At 40.7% G+C, this 20666-nt stretch overlaps 1 protein-coding gene across 1 annotated transcript in view; it reads left to right on the forward strand.

Moving 5' to 3' along the window:
- MBTPS2 (membrane bound transcription factor peptidase, site 2) overlaps window positions 1-19835 on the forward strand; it is a 73285-nt gene extending 53450 nt beyond the window's left edge. Inside the window, exons 12-13 of the mRNA XM_063804219.1 lie at window positions 5049-5229; window positions 18580-19835. Of these exons, the coding sequence (XP_063660289.1) occupies window positions 5049-5070 (22 nt within the window). The 3' untranslated portion in view covers window positions 5071-5229; window positions 18580-19835. The remainder of the gene's footprint in view (window positions 1-5048; window positions 5230-18579) is intronic.
- The last annotated feature ends 831 nt before the right edge of the window (window positions 19836-20666 follow it).

Consider the following 20666-nt stretch of genomic DNA (forward strand, 5'->3'; position numbering starts at 1 on the left):
GGATGATTGAAGCACATTACATTTATTGTGCGCTTTATTTCTATTATTATGGCATTGTAATATATAATGAAATAATTAGACAACTCACCATAATGTAGAATCAGTGGGAGTCCTGAGCTTGTTTTCCTGCAACTAGATGGTCCCCCGTCTAGGGGTGATGGGAGACAGTGACAGATCATCAGGCATTAGATGCTCATAAGGAGCATACAACCTAGGCCCCTTGCATGCACAGTTCACAATAGTGTTCTCACTCCTATGAGAATCTAATGCTGCCACTGACCTGATAGCGGGCAGATTTCAGGTGGTAATGCAAGCAGTGAGAAGCAACTGTAAACACAGATGAAGCTTCTCTGGCTCACCCGTCGCTCACCTCCTGCTGTGCAGCCCAGTTTGTAACAGGCCATGGACCCGTACCAGTCTGTGGCCTGGGGGTTGGAAACCCCTGTAGTAGAAGAGTTCATAGATGATCTTGAGAGAGAAACTCTAGTGTGGCAGGAGAAGTTGAGCCAGGTTGGAGTGGATGGTGGATGGTGGAGTGGGTGTGGTGTGTGCGGGTAGAGACTGCAAATACAGAAAATGCCATCGAGAAGTTCAATTTGGAAGGGGAGGAGAGAAAAACTGTGGGACCTAGTGAAGGATGTAGGAGAAAGTTGTTATCATTGTTTTAGCAATAGGAGAATTGTGTGCATGTTTTTGGTGCTAATGGAAAGGACCCGAGATAAAATAATTGAGGGAAGAGATGGGAGCCAGGGCACGATAGAGCCTTCATTAAAAGGGATGCCCTTTCTAAGAGGAGGATAAATGGATGCAAGCATAGTTGTCATGGTTTTGATAGAGAACCTCATGTGGCTGTCCATCAAACATCACTTGAGTCATAGGTGTCTAGAACACTATTTTGCACCTTAGAAATATTTGAATAGACACCTTAGAAATCTTTGCTGAGTAAGACAGATTCCTCACATAGCTGCAAGAAGCTTAGCCAACCCCATTTCTAAATTAAAACTACCAGCAAAGAGGTACTTGAGTAATAGGCACAGGGTGCTCAGCTCTGGGCTAATAGCATTGAATGTCCTGATTTTTAGAATGTTCTGTGCTTAACTTCTCAGGCAACACAGGCTGAAGTATAAGAGTTGAAGGGATTTAGAATAAGTCATTGTTTCATTAAAAATTATTTTTGGCTGAAGGAGAAATAAGATTTGGATGGGGACACAGCTAAACCATATCATATACCATCTTAATTGGGGATGGTATTTTTTTTTTTTTCTTGAGACAGAGTCTCGCTCTATGGCCCAGGCTGGAGTGCAATGGCATGATCTTGGCTCACTGCAACCTCCACCTCCCGGTTTCAAGTGATTCTCCTGCCTCAGCCTCCCGAGTAGCTGGGATTACAGGTGCACTCCACCATGCCCAGCTAATTTCTGTATTTTTACTAGAGCTGGGGTTTCACCATGTTAGCCAGGCTGGTCTTAAACTCCTGGCCTCAAGCGATCTACCCGCCTTGGCCTCCCAAAGTTCTAGGATTACGGTGTGAACTACTGCGCCCAGCCAAGTTCCTGAAATCTCTTATCTGTCTAAAAGCAGAATCTACCAAAAAACAAAACAAAACAAAACCCTCGATTGCCATAAATCCCCTCCCTGAGAGCAACATAGATGGAGATGACAAGTTGGCACCACACCCAAACAGACATTGCCACCAAACTCTTATCTCCCATCTATTCTCCTGAGGGTTCATTTATCTTTCAAAAAAAATCTTTATTTTTCCATAAGTGCCCTTCCCTAATCCCCTTCTAAGAAGTTATTAGTTCTCCCAGAAGTGTCCTCTGACCCTCCCCATCCCCAATTAAGATGGTATGTGATATGGTTTAGCTGTGTCCCCACTGAAATCTCATCTTGAATTGTAGCTCCCATAATTCCCATGTGTCATGGGAGGGACTCAGTGGGAGGTAATTGAGTCATGGGGGCGGGTCTTTCTCATGCTATTCTCGTGATAGTGAATAAGTCTCATGAGATCTGATGGTTTTATAAAGGGATCTTCTCCTGTACATGCTGTCTTGCCTGCCACCATGTAAGACATGCCTTTGCTCTTCCTTCACGTTCTGCCATGATTGTGAGGCCTTCCCCAGCCATATGGAACTGTGAGTCCATTAAACCTCTTTCCTTTATAAATTACCCAGTCTGTCCATTAAACCTCTTTCCTTTATAAATTATCCAGTCTCAGGTGTGTTTTTATTAGCAGCATGAAAATGGACTAATACAGTGTATAAGCCCCAAATTCTAACCACCTCCTTGAGTCACATTTCCTTGTGAATTTCCATGCCAACCAACATAATTAAATGTTGCTGTCTCTTGTGAATCTGTCTTTTATCAGTTTAATTTACAGGGCTCCAAGCAAAGAACCAAAGAGGGCAGAGGAACAGTTTTTCCTCTCTGACAGAATAAAAGGGCATGATGTTTGAAGCTTACTTCCAAATGGTTCTGAGAGAATGAGCTAATAGAGCAAATGTAGCAAAACATTAACAATTGTTGAATCTGGGTGAAGGATTTGAGGGAGTTTTTGGTACTGTTCTTGAAACTTTTTTTTGAAATTATTTCAAAATAAAATTATTTTTAAAAGAAGAATAAGCTTCTGCATTTATTCATCACCTCTGCTTTTTTTTTTTTACTCTATTTCCACTTTCAACACTTTTTTACTCACAACTTCCTATGAGTGGAAAGGATGAGGAATTTGAAAGATAGAGCTGCCTTTTGGGTTTGTGCAAAATCTCTGTGTCTTAATTTGTCTATCTGTAAAATGAGGATAATATCTTCAAACGTTTGCTACATGAACTGAGATGAGGATACAGTAGGCCCTCAATAAATGTTATTGCCTACCCTTCTAAGACCAGTTCAAGTCCTATTTCCTTTATTAAGTCTTCCCTCATCACATCCATGATAAAAATTTATTTTATATCGTACCATACATTTAGCTAAATGGCTTTCTCATACATTACCTCATTGAATTATCCCAATAACCTTACAAGTTAGGTTATCATTTTCTCTACCTCATAGATAAGGACATTTAATGAAGTTAAAAGATTTGGCTAAAATCACACAGTCGGTCAATAGAAATAACAGAATGAAAACTCAGGTTATTTTAGCCCCAAGTTGTATCCTCTATGTTATACCACAATTTGATATTTCTCCTACTCAAGTGTTTTAAGTGTGGTGAGAATATACATAACATAAAATTTACTATGTTAACAATTTTAAAATGCACTGTTTAGTGGCATTAAGTACTTTCACGTTGTTATGCAACCACTATCCATCACTAGAACTTTTTCATCTTGCAAAAACTGAAATTCTGTACCATTTCAACACCAACTCCCCACTCCTCCCTTCCCCCCAGCCCCTGGTAACCACCATTCTACTTTCTGTCTCTATGAATTTGACTGCTGTAGATATAAGTGGAATCAGGCCTGGCGTGGTGGCTCACACCTGTAATTGCAGCACTCTGGGAGGCCAAGGCGGGAGGATTGCTTGAGCTCAGGAGTTTGAGACCAGGCTGGGCAACATAGTGAGACCTGTTGTCTACAAAAAAATTAAAAAATTAGCTGGAAGTGGTGGTGCATACCTGTAGTCCCAGCTACTTGGGAGGCTAAGGCAGGAGCATCGTTTGAGCCCAGGAGGTCAAGGCTGCAGTGAGCTGTGATGGCGCCACTGCACTCCAGTCTGGGCAACAGAGCAAGACCCTGCCTCAAAATAAAATAAAATAGGCCAGGCGTGGTGGCTCACACCTGTAATCCCAGCATTTTGGGAGGCCGAGGTGGGTGGATCACCTGAGGTCAGATGTTTGACCAACATGCTGAAACCCCATCTCTATTAGAAATACAAAAAAAAATTATCCGGGTGTGGTGGCGGGAGTCTGTAGTCCCAGCTATTCGGGAGGATGAGGCAAGAGAATCGCTTGAACCTAGGAAGTGAAGGTTGAAGTGAGCCAAAATCAGGCTACAGCACTCCAGCCTGGGCAACAAGAGCAAAACTCCATCTCAAAAAATAAATAAATAAAATAAAATAAAAATTTAAAACTAAAAAATAATTATACAAAAAGGGAATCATACAGTATTTGTCCTTTTGTGATTGGCTGATTCCACTTAGCACGATGTCCTCAAGGTTCATTCATGCTGTAGCATGTGTCTTAAGTTTTATAAACACTTGTGCTCATGGCACTCATGTACAACTTCGTGTGTCCTTATTTTCTTTCCCAGTTTATAAACTCCTTGGGGGCTGAAATCCCATGCTTTCTCTTGGTATTGCCACGCTCATAGTGCCTCGTTCATAACAGTGCCCAATGAGCTCTCTTGAATGGATAGATACAGGCCACTCTAAAGTAGAAAACGATCCCTCTCCTATACTTGATGAAACTTGTATACAGTTTCATCACTGCTGTCAGCTATTGGAGACAAGGAGCTGGACAAGCATAATTGTTCTCCCTACTATTGAAACGGGAGCCAGACGAATTAAGAAGATTCCCCAGGTTGGAAGTATGACAGGCAGCTGAACTTTAGTCAAGTAGAATTAGCTCTCTGCCCAGTGTAAAAACGTATATGCAGTATTCTTCAAATAGGAAAAAATCTCATCTTTTAGTCATATGAAGTGAGAGAGAGTTTGGTCGTGGCTTTCTTTTTTTTTCCTGAGAAAAAGAAATGAGATCTGTCAAGACTGAACTTTGCAGGAGAGAAATCATCAATCTTTGGTGTCATCTGAGTGCATTGGAAATGCATTTGCCTTGTCTTGCGGTTTGATTGTTGTCTAATCCCTGTAAACATTAAAGGATAAAAACAGGAGAAATGGAACAAGAAATATGTGGGATCCAGGTTTTAGCTGTGCTGCCCACTGGTGACTTTCGAGGTGAAGCTTTCAGGTCCCTTCTCCCTAGCACGCCCATGCCTCCACCTCTATGAAGCAATAGAGCTTCAAGGGCAAATCTGGCCTCAGAGCCCAGAGGGGAATATGGCCACATCAGGGACCACCCCAGGAGACTCAAAGGCCTGCATCTCTTTGTCTTGCAGGAGTTGCTGCTGGACCACATGACACCAGTCCCATTCTTGAAGCAGAATGTTCAAAGAGTGTGTACAAAATGCAGAAGCCACCCATTTCCAAGAAAAACGGCTATGCTTCAACCAGCCTAAGTCTACTGCAAGCAAGGGCACCCATAAGAGATGGACCTTGAGGGATTCAACCTAACTAACTGTGAGTAAGGACGTCTAGCACATTTTGGAGAGTACTGGTATGAGACAGATTCCAAATAAAATAACCGGAGGCAGGCTGGGTGCAGTGGCTCATGCCTATAATCCCAGCTCTTAGGGAGGCAGAGGCAGGAGGATAGCTTGAGCCCAGGAGTTCGAGACTTGCCTGGGCAATGTAGCAAGACCCCATTCTCTACAAAAAGGAAAAAAACAAACAAACAACAACAAAAAAAAAAAAAAACAAGAAATAACTCGAGGCAGCCTGTAACATACTAAATTATTTCCCATTAGCACATTAGCACATAAACACCATTAGCACATCTTTTTGAATATGTAAGGTCTGTGGAGATAAGACTACACACAGGATCTCAAAGAATCTCCCTTACTAAGGGGGAAATCAAGTTGGCTTTTATCCTAGCAACTTACTTAAGCCCTAACATACTTACAATTGTTTTACATAGTATGTAATATTTCCCATACTTGATTGTGTTTCTTAAGTTTCATTTTTAATTTTCAAATCAAAACAGGAAATATGGGCTGGGCACAGTGTCCCACACTCTCAGCACTTTGGGAGGATAGCTTGAGGCCAAGAGATCAAGACCAGTCTGGGCAACATAGCAAGACTCTGCCTCTACAAAATTTTTTTAATTAGCCAAGCATGGTGGCATGCATCTGTAGTCCCAGCTACTCGGGAGGCTGAGGCAGGATTGCCTGAGCCCTGGAGTTCGATACTGCAGTGAGCTAGGATCATACCAACATGCTCCAGCCTGAGTGAGAGAGGAGGACCCCGTCTCAAAAAACTGTCAAAAAAAAAAAAAAAAAAAAAACAGAAAATATAGAGAAGAGGTAGCTATTTAGAATGCTTGTAGAACTTTTGTAACATTACTGTTTTTTAGACTGAGGAACATTCTCTAAAAATATGATTTTGCACACACTTTTGATTGCCTAACCAAAAGTCATTTCTCTCTCTCTTTCCCTTCTGGCAGGGCCTGCTTCCCATAAGAAGGGCTAAAAATGCCAGACACTCTCGTTCAGCCTCTTTTGCAGGTAGGGCTGGCCACATGACCCATCTGGTCAAATTAACCTTTCAGCCACACTCTTCCAAAAGGCTTTTAGAAAGATTTTTCATGGTAATGAAAACAACAGATATTCAAGGAGAGCTTTTTTTCCCCACCTCTTCCTTCCTGACATTTCATAGGCATTTCATTTCATGGGAGCTATGGAAGCTATATTGCAGCCATTAAGCAGTAGACAAAGCGAACGTGCTGAGGATGGCAACAAACAGGGATGGAAAGAACCTGGATCACTGATGATGACACTGTTTAGCTTGGGACCATCACCTTCTGTATTAGTCAGGGTTCTCTAGAGGGAGAGAACTAATAAGATTTATATATATATACATAAAGGGGAGTTAATTAAGTATTAACTCACACAATCAAGAGGTCCCACAACAGGCGGTCTGCAATCTGAGGAGAAAGGAGAGCCAGTCCGAGTCCCAAAACTGAAGAACTGGGAGTCTGATGTTTGAGGGCAGGAAGCATCCAACACGGGAGAAGGATGTAGGCTGGGAGGCTAGGCAAGTCTAGTCTTTTCATATTTTTCTGCCTGCTTTATATTCTACCCATGCTGGCAGCTGATTAGATGGTGCCCACCCAGATTAAGGGTGGGTCTGCCTTTCCCAGTCCACTGACTCAAATGTTAATCTCCTTTGGCAACACCCTCACAGACACACTCAGGATCAATGCTTTGCATCCTTCAATCCAATCAAGTTGACACTCAGTATTAACCATCACACGTTCTAAACACCTTATTATGTAAAATGATACAATCCTGTTGGATATGCCACCTTTTTTTGAAACAGGGTCTCACCCTGTTGCCCAGGCTACAGTGCAATGGCGTGATCACGGCTCACTGCAGCTTCAAACTCCTGGGCTCAAAGTGATCCTCCCACGTCAGCCTCCTGAGTAGCTGGAACCACAGGCATGTGCCACCATGCCTAGCTAATTTTTTTTTAGAGAGAGACAGGCTCTTGCTATGTTGCCCAGGCTGGTCTCGAACTCCTGGGCTCAAGTGATCCTCCTGCCTCAGCATCCCAAACTCCTGGGATTATAGGAGTGGAGCCATTGTGCCTGGCTGGATATTGTTTTTACCACTTTTAGCTGGATATTGTTATTCACAGCTGAAAGCACCTTAACATATTCAATGCGATTTTAAATACAGTCCAAGAGGAACCTATTTTACACCAAATATTGACTAACTTTCTGTCAGACATTGGAAGGCCATGTTCCTAAACATAAGCATATGAGAAAATCCTTGTAATGACGAGATAAAGGGAGTTTGCCAGTTTAAACACCCGCGGGTTGCCCTGGCAAATGTCAGGTGTCACAGGGTCGGAAAGATTAGTTCATAATGTACTAGGAAAAACATCCTGCAATGTATATGAAAATATATATTGTAAAAAATCTTTTTGGCTAAATGTATTGGCACGATTATTAGAATACAATCTAGAAACATTTACTTTAAATTTTAAGAGCAAAGACAAGACTTCTGATCTTAATTAGTCAAAGTTTTTCTTAAGGATTTCAATTCAAATGTGTCCTTTATTCTGATTGTGATGGGACTTTTGATTTCTCCTATTTGAAATGCCATGTGAATGTCTTAGAAAACCCAGACATCTGACCTTATATTTTACTTGATAAATTGAAAAAGCCACTTGCTGATAAAATTTTGTTATTCACAGGTATTACATGAGTGAATTCATTTTTCTACTTGCTAGTTTTCTAGACAACTATCTTCATTAAAATTTTAGATTACTGTAATTTACATGGAGTTCACACATTCAATTTACAGATTTAGAATACTTAATCAATTGATGTCCATTTTATTTTTTCATTTAGTTGCTGAGATAAGACATCCATTTTTCTCAAAATGTATCAGGTCAAGCTAAAAAAAAAGAAGTGAAATTAATATGAAAATATCTATTAAAGGACATCAGTGTCCAAGCTCACCATCCTTTCTGACTATCTTTCATCTGAACATAGTCAGGGCTTATACAATAGAATTAAATATACCATCCCAGAGGACACCTGGCAGTGTCCGGAGACATTTTTGGTTGTCACAACATGGAGGCGCAGTGCCACTGGCATCCTTGGTAGAGGACAAGGATGCTGCTACACATCCCACAGTGCACAGGACAACCCCCACAGCAAAGAATGCTCCAGCCCAAAATGTCAATAGTGCCAGGGTTAAGAAACCCTGTTCTACACCAAGCACCTTGATGTCTAAAATACAACACAAACTGGTTCTTTGTTCATTAGAATTCCTACAGAGGAAAGAATAGATTACTATCATTTTACAGTCATCTCAACAATTGAAGTCAGGAGAAGCCTTGATTCTTATAAACTGCAAAACATTAGTTTGAAGTCTAGTTTGTAGGTATCATTTGTTTTCTATGAGGAATTCCTTCTTTTGATGTTATATTTTCTTTCATTCAAAGACAGGACTTACATGAGCCTTCCTTTCTGCTGTTCCTTTTCTTAAAAAAAAAATGTCTTATGGCTGGGTGCAGTGGCTCATGCCCGTAATCTCAGCACTTTGGGAGGCCAAGGCAGGCGGATCACCTGAGGTCAGGAGTTTGAGACCAGCCTGCCCAACATGGTGAAACCCTGTCTCTACGAAAAATACAAAAATTAGCTGGACACGGTGGCAGGCGCCTGTTATTCCAGCTACTCGGGAGGCTAAGGCAAGAGAATCGCTTGAACCCAGGAGGCAGAGGTTGCAGTGAACCGAGATCGCGCCATTGCACTCCAGCCTGGGTGACAAGAGTGAAACTCCGTCTCAAAAAAAAAAATTGTTTTATATCTAGTGTGTCTTGAAGTGAACCTGAACTTCACTAACATTGCCAAGAGTCTTCCCCAAGACATGGACCATAGATGTGAGTTCAGTATAAATTATATGGCTATAGGAAAGTCACTTAGAGAAACTTTCACTGTGCCTCAGTATCTCCCTGAGATGCCTGCCTTGCTTGTAGAGATAATGTGAAAACATTTCACTTGGAAATAAAGTCACCATCCAAATCTAAGATCTGATATAAAAGAGATGATAAAGAACACTAAGTTCACATTACTCTTCCTGGTATTTTAAATGTCTTTTCTATCTTTGAAAAGCTGACCTGGAACACAGAGAAGGGAATTTTTTTTTTTCCTTTTAAAGATTCCTATGGAGGATTGTTCTGGAATCCATCAGAATGTTCTAATACCTAGCCTCTAATTTGTCATAATAAGGCATGACACATTACAATGTAGATTGATAAAACTGGTTTGGAAAGCAATTTATCAACACTCATCAACCTCAAAAATGTTCATGCCCAATGCCTGTAGTCCCAGCAACTTGGAAGCCTGAGGCAGGAGGATCGCTTGAGCCCAGGAGGTTGAGGCTGCAGTGAGCCATGATTGTGCCACTGCACTCCAGCCTGGGTGACAGAGCAAGATCCCATCTCTTAAAAAAAAGAAAAAAGTTAAAAAGAGTCCACGCCCTTTTAGGCAGTAATTCTTTTTTTGGAAATTTATTCTAAAGTTCTAAAGTAATAATCCTAAATATATACTAGGCTTTCTACAAAGAGATGTTCCTAAACCTGTGATTTACCACAGTGAATAACTGTAAACTACCTAACTGTCCAACAACCAAAATAGTGGAATGGATACATTAAATTCACTAACTTAACTCAGCTTTATGTCTACATGAACATAGTAAAAATTATTTTTATAGAACATGTGTGATAACATGGGGAAATATTTTTATTAAAAAATAAAACAATATGAAACTATACTCACTACATGATTATAATAGCATAAGAAATCAAGCAAAATCCTATAAATTGGTGTAATCAAAGCTGTGTACCCAGAAATTCCACTTCTAAGATCCTTAATCCTAGGGAAATGATTAGCTACAGGGATTTTTTTTTTTTCTGAGACAGGGTCTCGCTCTGTCACCCAGGCTAGAGTGCAGTGGCACGATCACAGCTCACTGCAGCCTCGACCTCCCAGTCTCAAGCAATCCTCCTGCCTCAGCCTCCCAAGTAGCTGGGACCACAGGCAGGCACCATCACGCCCGGCTAATTTTTTGTATTTTTACTAGAAAGGGGGTCTCCATATGTTGCCCAGGCTGGCCTTGAACTCCTGTGTTCAAGTGATCCTCCTGTCTTGGTCTGCTGAGTAGCTGGGACCATAGGCACGTTCCACCATGCCTGGCTAATTTTTTTTATTTTAAATAGAGATAGGGGTCTCCCTATGTTGCCCAGGCTGGTCTCGAACTCCTGGGCTCAAGTGATCCTCCTCGGTCTTTCCAAGTTCTGGGATTACAGGGGTGAGCCACCATGCCCAGCCTGTTACAGGGAAATTAATCACCATGCAAAAAAGTCGAAACAATTTTAATTTTTTTTAGTAAAAAAGTGGAAACAACTCAAATGTCCAACAACTCAAATAATAAGAGATGCGTAAAAATCAATTACGGTACAACAATACAGTGGAAAGATGAGCAGCCAATAAAATGATGTTGAAACACGTTTATTAACAAGACAACATGTTCATAATATATTAAGTGAAAATTCAGGCTTAAAAGGGTAGACACATTAAAAATCCCTTAAAAGAGTAGGAAGAGGTAAGAATGTGTATGTTCGGTATATAAGTCCAAAAGAATATTCTCTGCAAAAGTAGCTGGTTGTCTTTGAGTGGTAGAATTATAAGGGGATTTTTTTTTCATTTTGCTTGTATGTATTTTTCGAAATTTCTATAGTAAGCATGAACTATCTGCATAAAAAAAGAAATACATCAAATGTTATCAAAGCCTACAGAATAGAACTATGGATCTCTTCTTATTACATTTTGTTTCCTGTATTTTCCTAATGGTCTTTACTTATTTCACTTGAGAAGAGGTGAACCATTAGAAGAAAGCACTATCCAGTGTCTTCTTTAGGAGAAATATCTTGGGTCAGTCACTTTCCTTCTTTAAAATACCTGTCTCAGATGGGATAGGGTAGGTTATGTTGTTGTAACAAACAAGCCCAAACAACAAAGATATATTTCCCACTCATGCTACATGTCCATCACAGGTTGTCTGGCAGCTCTGACCGCCATAGTGACTCAGAACCTTAGTCTGTGGATCAGCTACCATGTCAAACTGTGCCAGTTGCCACACTAGAGGAAAAAAGAGCTCTGGAAAGTCACACATCAGCAACAAGTTGCCCCAGCCTGAAAGTTACTCTTATTACACAGTGGCCACAATTAGTCACATGGCCCTATCCAATTCATAGGAGGCCAGGACATGGGTAAGACAGATTATGTTTGGTGAACGGCACCTAATTCACCAGCTCAGAACATTGTAAGCAAATATTGAAAGAACTATAAGGAGACATCAACAAATTTATAATCACAGTGGTCATATTCCTGGCACCTGCTACTGTAGTCTGTGGCCAACTTTATCTTGTTAGATGCAAGCATTGTAGAAAGCATACCAATGTGTCAGATGGAGACCAGTTACCACAAGCAAAACAGGACATGCTTTTTGTGAAATCAAAAACTAACAATGCATTTGTTGATTGTGTGGCAAAAAGAGGATAAAGGAGCATGCAATACATACGCAATATATACATAGGTGACAGCATTTCACATTTACTCGGGATATACTCAGCTGGGCAAAGAAAATTGTAGCTTTCATCCCTTCTTGGCCTTTTGGCTAAGATCAAGTGAAAATTGTAGCTTTCTTCTTTCTCTCTGACTTCTCTGATTTACCTCACAAGCCCCCGCCCTCTAGGTAGAAGTAGGGAGGGGAAACAAGATTGAATTCAATTTATTAACCTCAATTCAATCCCTAACTTAAAATGTCTTTGTGGGTAAATAGTCCCTACTTGGATGACTCAGTTAAGTGCTCAACCAGTAAGAGTTCCACCCCTTCCTCTGCTCCTTTCCAAGATGGCATCAGGTGTGTGAGGGAGGGGTGTAGCTTTGGAGACCTCTTAGTGGCAAAGGGCAGATGTTAATCCTCCCAAAGAAAAGCAAGATCCAGACCTCCCCATTTGCAGTCCTCTGCCTTCTCAGCAACCTAGCTAACATACTTCCTGCCCTAGGACTTCAACCTAGAAGGAAGCGATCAGAACAACTGTGTCTTGTGACCTGCCCCCAGACTGGGAAGTGGGAAGGGGTTAGGGAGGGGGGAGGGTTTTTCTCTCTACTCTTTACAGCCTGACCATGCCTCCCTTCTATCCTGCACACAGGCCTGTGTATTGAAAAGGAAGCTTTGTTATTTAGAAATCCCTTTCTCCAAAAAGCCTGGGTTTTATATATATTGTTTTACTCAAAAGAGGTCAAGAAAATCAGCTTTGAAATTCAAAGCTGATGAATGGGCTCTGTTCTAGACAGCACCTGTTCGTCCTTTCTTTCCTGGGACAATAACCTTGATGACTCTATCAAAAGGCTAGCAGGAAGTGGGATTTAAAGGGGAAAATCAAAATGCATTGGTTTAATTATTATAAAAGGTGTTCCTCAGAGGCGAGATTGGAAGAACTAAAGTAATGAGGTATCTATTTTCTTGGCTGTCTTGTGAGATGTGTCTCTTTTCCTCACAGAGACAAAGTAAAATTTTCAAAAATATGACCCTAATGAAAATACAGAATGAACACCTCACTGGTTTTATGCATTAATGAGGGAGCCAGCAGGATGGTAAATCTGGTACAAAGGAGAATTCAAAAGATATGTTTAAAAAGAAAAAGCATGCCGAAATAAGCTTACTAAGTTAGAGGCAAAACAGGGCAATAAAACCATAACCTTTGAGGTCACCCCTTCTACTGCAAAGAAATCATTTGCATCTCTACTGGACAAAAACCTCCAAGTTAACATGCCTGGGCTTTAATCAAGCAACAGTGCATTCTCACAGAGAACTGAATAATCCTTGGGTGGGCGCTTTAAATGGAGGCCTTCTAATAAAGCTTCAGTCTGGAAATTGAAAGGACAAGCAGTCATTCTGTCTCCTTGTTTCCAGGTGTTAGGTAATTTTTCTTAACATACTCAAACATTGCCTACATCCCACCCACCTTAACACACACAAAACCGATCTGCTGAGAGCTGATGGAAGAAAGAGTTATGAATGGATTAAAGAGCCTATAGGAATAAAAGATGGGGATTTAAAGCAAGCACAGGTTTCTGCTTCAGAGACACAAGTGAATGGGTATCTTTAAAAGCCTAAATATGTGATTTTGTTGTAAACCTACATATTTTAAAGATGTTTAAATTACGCTTTCGTTTTAAAATTACCTTTTCCTTTTCAAAATCTAGATAGACTTAACTAGGCCTGAATGATTCCATTACCAAAGCAGATTAATATGGTTAAATGAAACTGTAAGGGCATGTGATAATTATTTTTCAGTTGTCACAGGTTACATAGGTTACCACAGCCCATTAATGTATGCTAGCCTATTAAGTTACTGAAATGACAAACATTATTGCATCGATAAGGCATATTCAGTCCAGTTGAGATAGAAACCATTCTCCAAATGATAGTAGTTTCCAAAAGAAACCTATTTTTAAAAATCTCATAACAGCTCATTTGTAATACAGCTTGCTGCTCAGATGGTTTCTGAAAAGTATCTTCTTAGAGAGAAATCAAAACATCTCATATACTCCATAAATATACACACCTATTATGTACGCTTAAAAATTAAAATTTTAAATTTTAAAATTTTAAAAAACAAAACAGACAAAAAAAGAGAAAACAAATATTATAATAGGACAAAGCCTACTCTGAATAGCAGGTTCCCCATGGAATTTTGTTTTCTGAGTAGAGAGCAAGATCATCTGATTAAAAGGCTCAAATTCTCTGAAACTTTCTATTGAAGGCTATGATGTGTAACATGAGCACATTTCCATATTAAGGTTATTCAGCTGTGGAAAACACCAGAACCCACACAAAGCTTTTCCTTTAAAAGCTGAATAAAATCTAAGACACTGCATGTTGGTGCAGAAATGAGAAATCTAAGTTGTTGTTCGCTGACTGCTTGGCTGTGTTTTTTTTTTTTTTTTTTTTTCCTGCAAGAAAGCAGAGACACACATTTGAGAAAGCATTGTAACTCAAAAGCATGACCACAGCTAAGAAATTTAAGTAACCATGTCACAGAAACACAGGAACATAGATTCTGTTGGCTAATCTAAATAGATAATTAATCATGTTCCTGGCAGTGTGGAATGCAGATTTGCATGCTATTCACAGAGACTTTGGCAGGCAGGCTGAGAGCTTTCTGGAATATCAGAATCTGGAGTGTCTTGAGGAGCTGGTAAGTCAGTCATTCTGAGATCTACAGACTTCTTGGATCAGTAACATTTAAAAATAATGTTGAAGACCAACATGGTATTAACAACTTCTTATTTTGGCAAATAATAATATTGTAAAAAATACTTACTATTTATAATTGCCATTATTTCATAAAAGATATGGTTTCACAGACTATTTTTTTAGGCTAGTTCGTAATTGGATTCGCTGTTGGATTTGGGGGTCAAGATATCTTTAAGTAACTTAACTTATTTCTCAAACCTTTCATTAGTGACTGAAAGACATATTGAAGTACCTGCCATGTCCAGTCAAAATGAATGTTACTTCTGAGACAGGTGAATGTGACAGGACTAGACTGGCTCTAGATCGGAGCTTGGATCTTGAGAGTTCTTCTGTGGGATCATCTTGTCTTAAGGAGGGTTTTTTCAAATGGTGGGGAGATAGGAGATTTAAATATTGACCAAATTCCAACTGTGGCATGTTTTCAGCTTTCTTCTGCCCTCCCTGACCTGTAAATAAGAATTAAATCAAGTAATACTGCCCAAATGCCTATTACTAACAGTGCAGGGTTAAGCTTTGGGGCAAAACTTCTCAAACTTAAGTCTTCATAAGAATAGTCTGAGAACCTATCAAAAGGCAGATTCCTGGGTCTTAGTGCCATGGGTTCTGAAGTCTGAGATGGCAACCATGGAATCTCAATTTTTAACAAGCATAACATGATTTTGGTGGAAATGGTCCGTGGGCCCCATCTTTAGAAACATTAGCCTAGGAGTGAAAAAAAAAAACACTTCCAGTTTCTGTAATGACATACTAGGTATTCAGACCAACTTTCTTGCTGAACATAATATATTAAACCTCTTCTTAAAAGCATCAAAAAGCTAACAAAATAGTGATAAATTACTGGGATGCGATTCAGAAAAGAATGGAAATCCACAGAAGTGAGCCTGACATTCTGAACCACTTTTGCCTTCCCATTACTAGCAGATCCTGAAGAGACAACTGAGAGGGTGAGCTGTCTTCTTAGCAAGCTCATGGGAATAGGAAGGCAAAAATCAGACATCGGGACCTGCCAAGGGTGGACACATGATAAACCAGTCCTCGTCCCATACACATGCACACACATGTTAGGAGGAAGGGTGAACTGGAAGTGGCTTGCTCAGAGAATCTCACATCTTGAACTTGGACTAGGGTGATCAACTTGGGCCTCAAATTATTCTGACAAATAATTTTTCTTATATAGTGCCCAGCACACAATCAAAGATAACCAAACCTAATTGGGACAGAAAACCTTGAGCAAGAACCTCTAGGAAAAATGAACAACAAAATGGATTTAGAATGACTCCAGATATGAGTAAATCTAAATGAGTATTAACTATGTGAAACAATTAGTATAGTCCCCTGTGGGAATACATAGATAGATAGATAGATAGATAGATAGATATTTTAAATGCATGATAATCATAGTATAAAGTCTTGAGAGGAAAATAAATGGAGATAAAAATGTTCTAAATTCCTAACATTATCCAAAAGGAGAGGAAAGGTATCAATTAAAGTTAGATATTTGGCTGGGTGTGGTGGCTCATGCTTATAATCCCAGCACTTTGGGAGGCCAAGGCAGGAGAATTGCTTAAACCCAGAAGTTTGAGACCAGTGTAGGCAACATAATGGGACTCTGTCTCTACAAAATATAAAAAAAGTTAGCTGAGCATGGTGGTGCACGCCTGTAGTCCCAGCTACTCAGGAGGCTGAGGCAGGAGAATTGCTTGAGCCCAGGAGGTCAAAGCTGCAGTGAGCTATGATTGTACCACTGCACTGCAGCCTGGGTGACAGCAAGAGACCTTGCTTCAAAAAAATGAGATATTTAGGCCAGTCGCGGTGGCTCACGCCTGTAATCCCAGCATTTTGGGAGGCCGACACAGGCAGATCACCTGAGGTCAGGAGTTCGAGACCAGCCTGGCCAACATGGCGAAACACCGTCTCTACTAAAAGTATAAAAATTAGCTGGGCGTGGTAGCAGGCGTCTGTAATTTCAGCTACTCAGGAGACTGAGGCAGGAGAATCGCTTGAACCCAGGAGGCGGAGGTTGCAGTGAGCTGAGATTGCGCCACCGTACTCCAGCCTGGGCGACAAGAATGAGACTCCATCTCAAAAAAAAAAAAAAAAAGGATATTTATAAGTGAAACATACATGCTGTAATTCTAGGCTAACCACCAAAAGAATAAAAGAAGAGTATATGATATATAAACTGAAAGAGATTTTTAAAAATTGAATGTAAAAGTCATCAGTCCAAAAGAGGGTGAGGACAGAAAGAAAAAGAAACACAAAACAAAACAGACAAGAAAAGAAAAAGTACATAATAATAAGATTTTAACACAAATATATCACAATTACATTGAATGTAAATGGACTACATTTTCCAGTGAGAAAACAGATTATAAAATAGAAAATAGACAAACAAGCAGTACTACTATGTGTTGTTTAAAGAGACACATTTAAACGTAAAAATAAAGAAAGGTAGAAAGTAAATAAATGACAATAATTTACTCCACAATTGGTAACTGAAAGCAAGTTGATATAGCTATATTAATATCACACAAAATAGACTTCAAGCAAAAAGCATTATTAGAAATAAAGCAAGTCACTTCTTAAGAAAAGTTAAATTCACTAGGAAGACAGAACAATTTTAAATTTGTGCATAACTAATAACCTGGCCTGAAAATATATAAAATAAAAATTGAGGCTGGGCATGGTGGCTCACACCTGTAATCCCAGCACTTTGGGAGGCTAAGGTGGGTGGATCACCTGAGGTCAGGAGTTCGAGACCAGCCTGGCCAACATGGTGAAACCCCGTCTGTACTAAAAACACAAAAATTAGATGGATGTGGTGGTGCATGCCTGTAGCCCCAGCTACTAGGGAGGCTCAAGCAGGAGGATCACTTGAATGCAGGAGGCGGAGGTTGCAGTGAGCCAAGATCATGCCACTGCACTCCAGCCTGGGCAACAGAGTGAGACTACATCTCAAAAACAAAAAGAAAGAAAGAAAAAAAAATTGAGGCTCATACCTGTAATCCTAGCACTTTGGGTGATGGAGAAAGGAGAATCAATTGAGTACAGGAATTTGAGACCAGCTTGGGCAATATAGCAAAACCTTGTTTCTACAGAAAAAATTTTTAAATAGCTGGATGTAGTGGCATGTGCCTTTAGTCTCAGCTACTCGGAAGGCTGAGGTGGGAGGATCACTTGAGCCTGGCAGCTTGAGGCTGCAGTGAGCTATAATGGTGCACTGCACTCCAGCCTGGGTGACAGAGTGAGACCCTGTCTCTAAATAAATAAATAAAAATAAATAAAAAATAAAAATGTATAAAAATAAAAATTGACAAAATCAAAATTAAAAGTACATCAAGGAGAAGAAAGAAAACCCCCAGTCATTGTGAGTGACATTAATACAACTTTCTTAGTAACTGGTGGAACCAATAAACAAAAAAAAGTCAAAACACATATGTGTACTCTACACAGCCGCTACAGGTACGACCATGTGAAATAGTAGACAAGGCCAAAGTCCAGGGAGGATCATGTACAAGGGAATTCCTCCCAGAGGGCGGGACCAAGGTCTGACAGGAGAACTTCCTTCACTACTAGGGAGTCTTTGCGCATCTTGCCAAACACGATTTCGTCATTTCTATGCACCAGTGACTGACGAGTGCTTTCCATTCTACATTTTCCCAAATGGGAGTTTTCTCTGTGTCTATCCTGTTCTTGCTCTATATGATGTGCCAAATGTTGAGTAGTGTTGGGGGAGTAATGTTCTATTATTATATAGATTTCTGGATCATGAGACAGTAGATCTAGACCTGATAGAAAAGACTGCACGTTACACAGAGGTGTCAGACTTTGTTTTGTACTCAGGAAATGGATTGTACTTTGAGGGATGAGTGTATTCTGTGTGTATGGATATTTAGATGCCAGAGGTTTGGAAGTGTCAGAGTTTGCTAATTGTTCCCTGTGTCCATTTTGCCTTTCTACTTTTTGGTAACAGAGGCCCCCTGCATGTGAGCTCATCACATGGCTGCCCGGCAAGATACTACATTTTCCAGTCTTCCATGAGGATAGATGTGGTCACGTGACTGAGTCTGGGCCAATGGGATGTGTGTAGATGTGATGCATATTTATCTCCATAAAGATGAAGCTGGTTGCCCTGAATATTCTGCCCATTAGTTGGGAAGTGGCAATGAATTGAACAATGCCTTGGGCCCCAAGACGGATCCTGAGTATGGCAGAGCTGCCCACCAGCCTGGGTTCCTATATGTCATCATGGGACAGAGCTGCCTTGTAGACCCTGGACTGTTATATTAATATAAAAAAGAAATAAACTTCTATCTTATATAAGCTATTTTACTTTAGGATTCCTTTGCTACAGCAACATTGCCTGTACCCTAACTAATACATGTGTTATGGAGTGACAAAGGTCAGTTGGGAAGGTGGGGGTGAAGAGGAAACACTTGTTGTTAGCCTTAATAGTAAACTCAGGAGTCAAGATTTGACAGGCTTGGTAATGTGAAGCATTGCCGAGGGACAGGGCAGATGGTGGTGCCATTAATGGTGATTGGGTAGCTGATGAAATGGCTTCAGCTACCTTTTGTGTGATGTTTGTAATTCCATATCTCTGGGCAATTCTCCCCAGAGTATCATGTCCATATCTCCCTTGAGATCAAATAGGCTCCTCAAACTCAACATTTCTAAGCTTAGCTTTCTTCTCCCCAAAGCCTTTCCTTCTTCCTGTATTTTCTATAAGGTTAATGACTATACCTTTCAATATCACCCTTCACCCACTTGTCAGTAGAAACTAGAATCACCCTTGATTCCTCATTCATCACCACACAGTGTCTCATAAACATCACCTACTTCTATTCTTTTTCCTCTATTCCCATCGCTAGTGCCTTAATTCAGGTCTTCATTATCTCTTACTTCAAATGTTGCAGTAGTCTCCTTTCTTTTTTTCTGTTTCTTTTTCTTCTTTTTTTCAGCATTCTTCTTTCTAGCTGATTTCTCTGATTTCAATCTCCCCCATGCCTCATACTGCTCTCAGGACTCTTTTTCCAAATAACAAATTTGATCATGTCACTTACCCTGTTTAGACATCTTCTTCGATTTCTCAATTTTCTTTTTTTGAGATGGAGGAGTCTCACTCTGTCACCCAGGCTAGAGTGCAGTGGTGCCATCTCGGCTCACTGCAGCCTTGACTTCCCAGGCTCAAGTGATCCTCCCACTTCAGCCTCCCTAGTAGCTGGGACCACAGGCACACGCCACCATGCCCAACTAAATTTTTGTATTTTTGGTAGAGATGGGGTTTTGCCATGTTGCCCAGGCTGTTCTCAAACTCCTGAGCTCAGGTGATCCACCCGCCTCAGCCTCCCAAAGTGCTGGGATTACAGGCGTTGAGCCATCGCACCCGGCCATCTTCTCCAATTTCTTTTAAGCTAAGGAGCCTGGACTGGTCCCCTTTGAACCCTTATCAAGCCCCTCAGTACACTGTGGGCCCCAGGCACAGTGAGCCTTTATAGACAATGTCCTCTCTGCCTGGAACACTTTTACTCTGTCTTCATTTAACAGACTCCTACTCTGCCTTCAAAACCCAGTTTAAACATAACTCAATGAAATATCTTCTCAGGCCAGGCAGGGTGGCACACTCCTGTGATCCCAGCACTTTGGTAGACCAAGGCAGAAGGATCACTTAAGCCCAGGAGTTTGAGACCAGCCTGGGCAACATAGTGGGACCACATCTCTACAAAAAATTTAAAAATTAGCCAAGCATGGGGGTGCACGCCTCTAGTCCCAGCTACTGGTGCGGCTGAGGCAGGAGGATCACTTGAGCCCAGGAGATCAAAGCCGAGGTGAGCTGTGAGCATGCCACTGTACTTCCAGCCTGGGAGACAGAATGAGACCCTGTCTCAAAAAGAAAGAAGAAAGAGAGAAAGAGAGAAAGACAGACAGACAGACAGAAAGAAAGAAAGAAGGAAAGAAAGAAAGAAAGAGGAGGGAGGGAGGGAAAGGAGGGAGGGAGAGAGGGAGGGAAGGAAGGAAGGAGAAAGAGAGAGAGAGAAAGAAAGGAAGAAAGAAAGAAAA

This window comes from Pan troglodytes, chromosome X (genome assembly GCF_028858775.2).
Source record: "Pan troglodytes isolate AG18354 chromosome X, NHGRI_mPanTro3-v2.0_pri, whole genome shotgun sequence".
Classification (NCBI taxonomy): Eukaryota; Metazoa; Chordata; class Mammalia; order Primates; family Hominidae; genus Pan; species Pan troglodytes.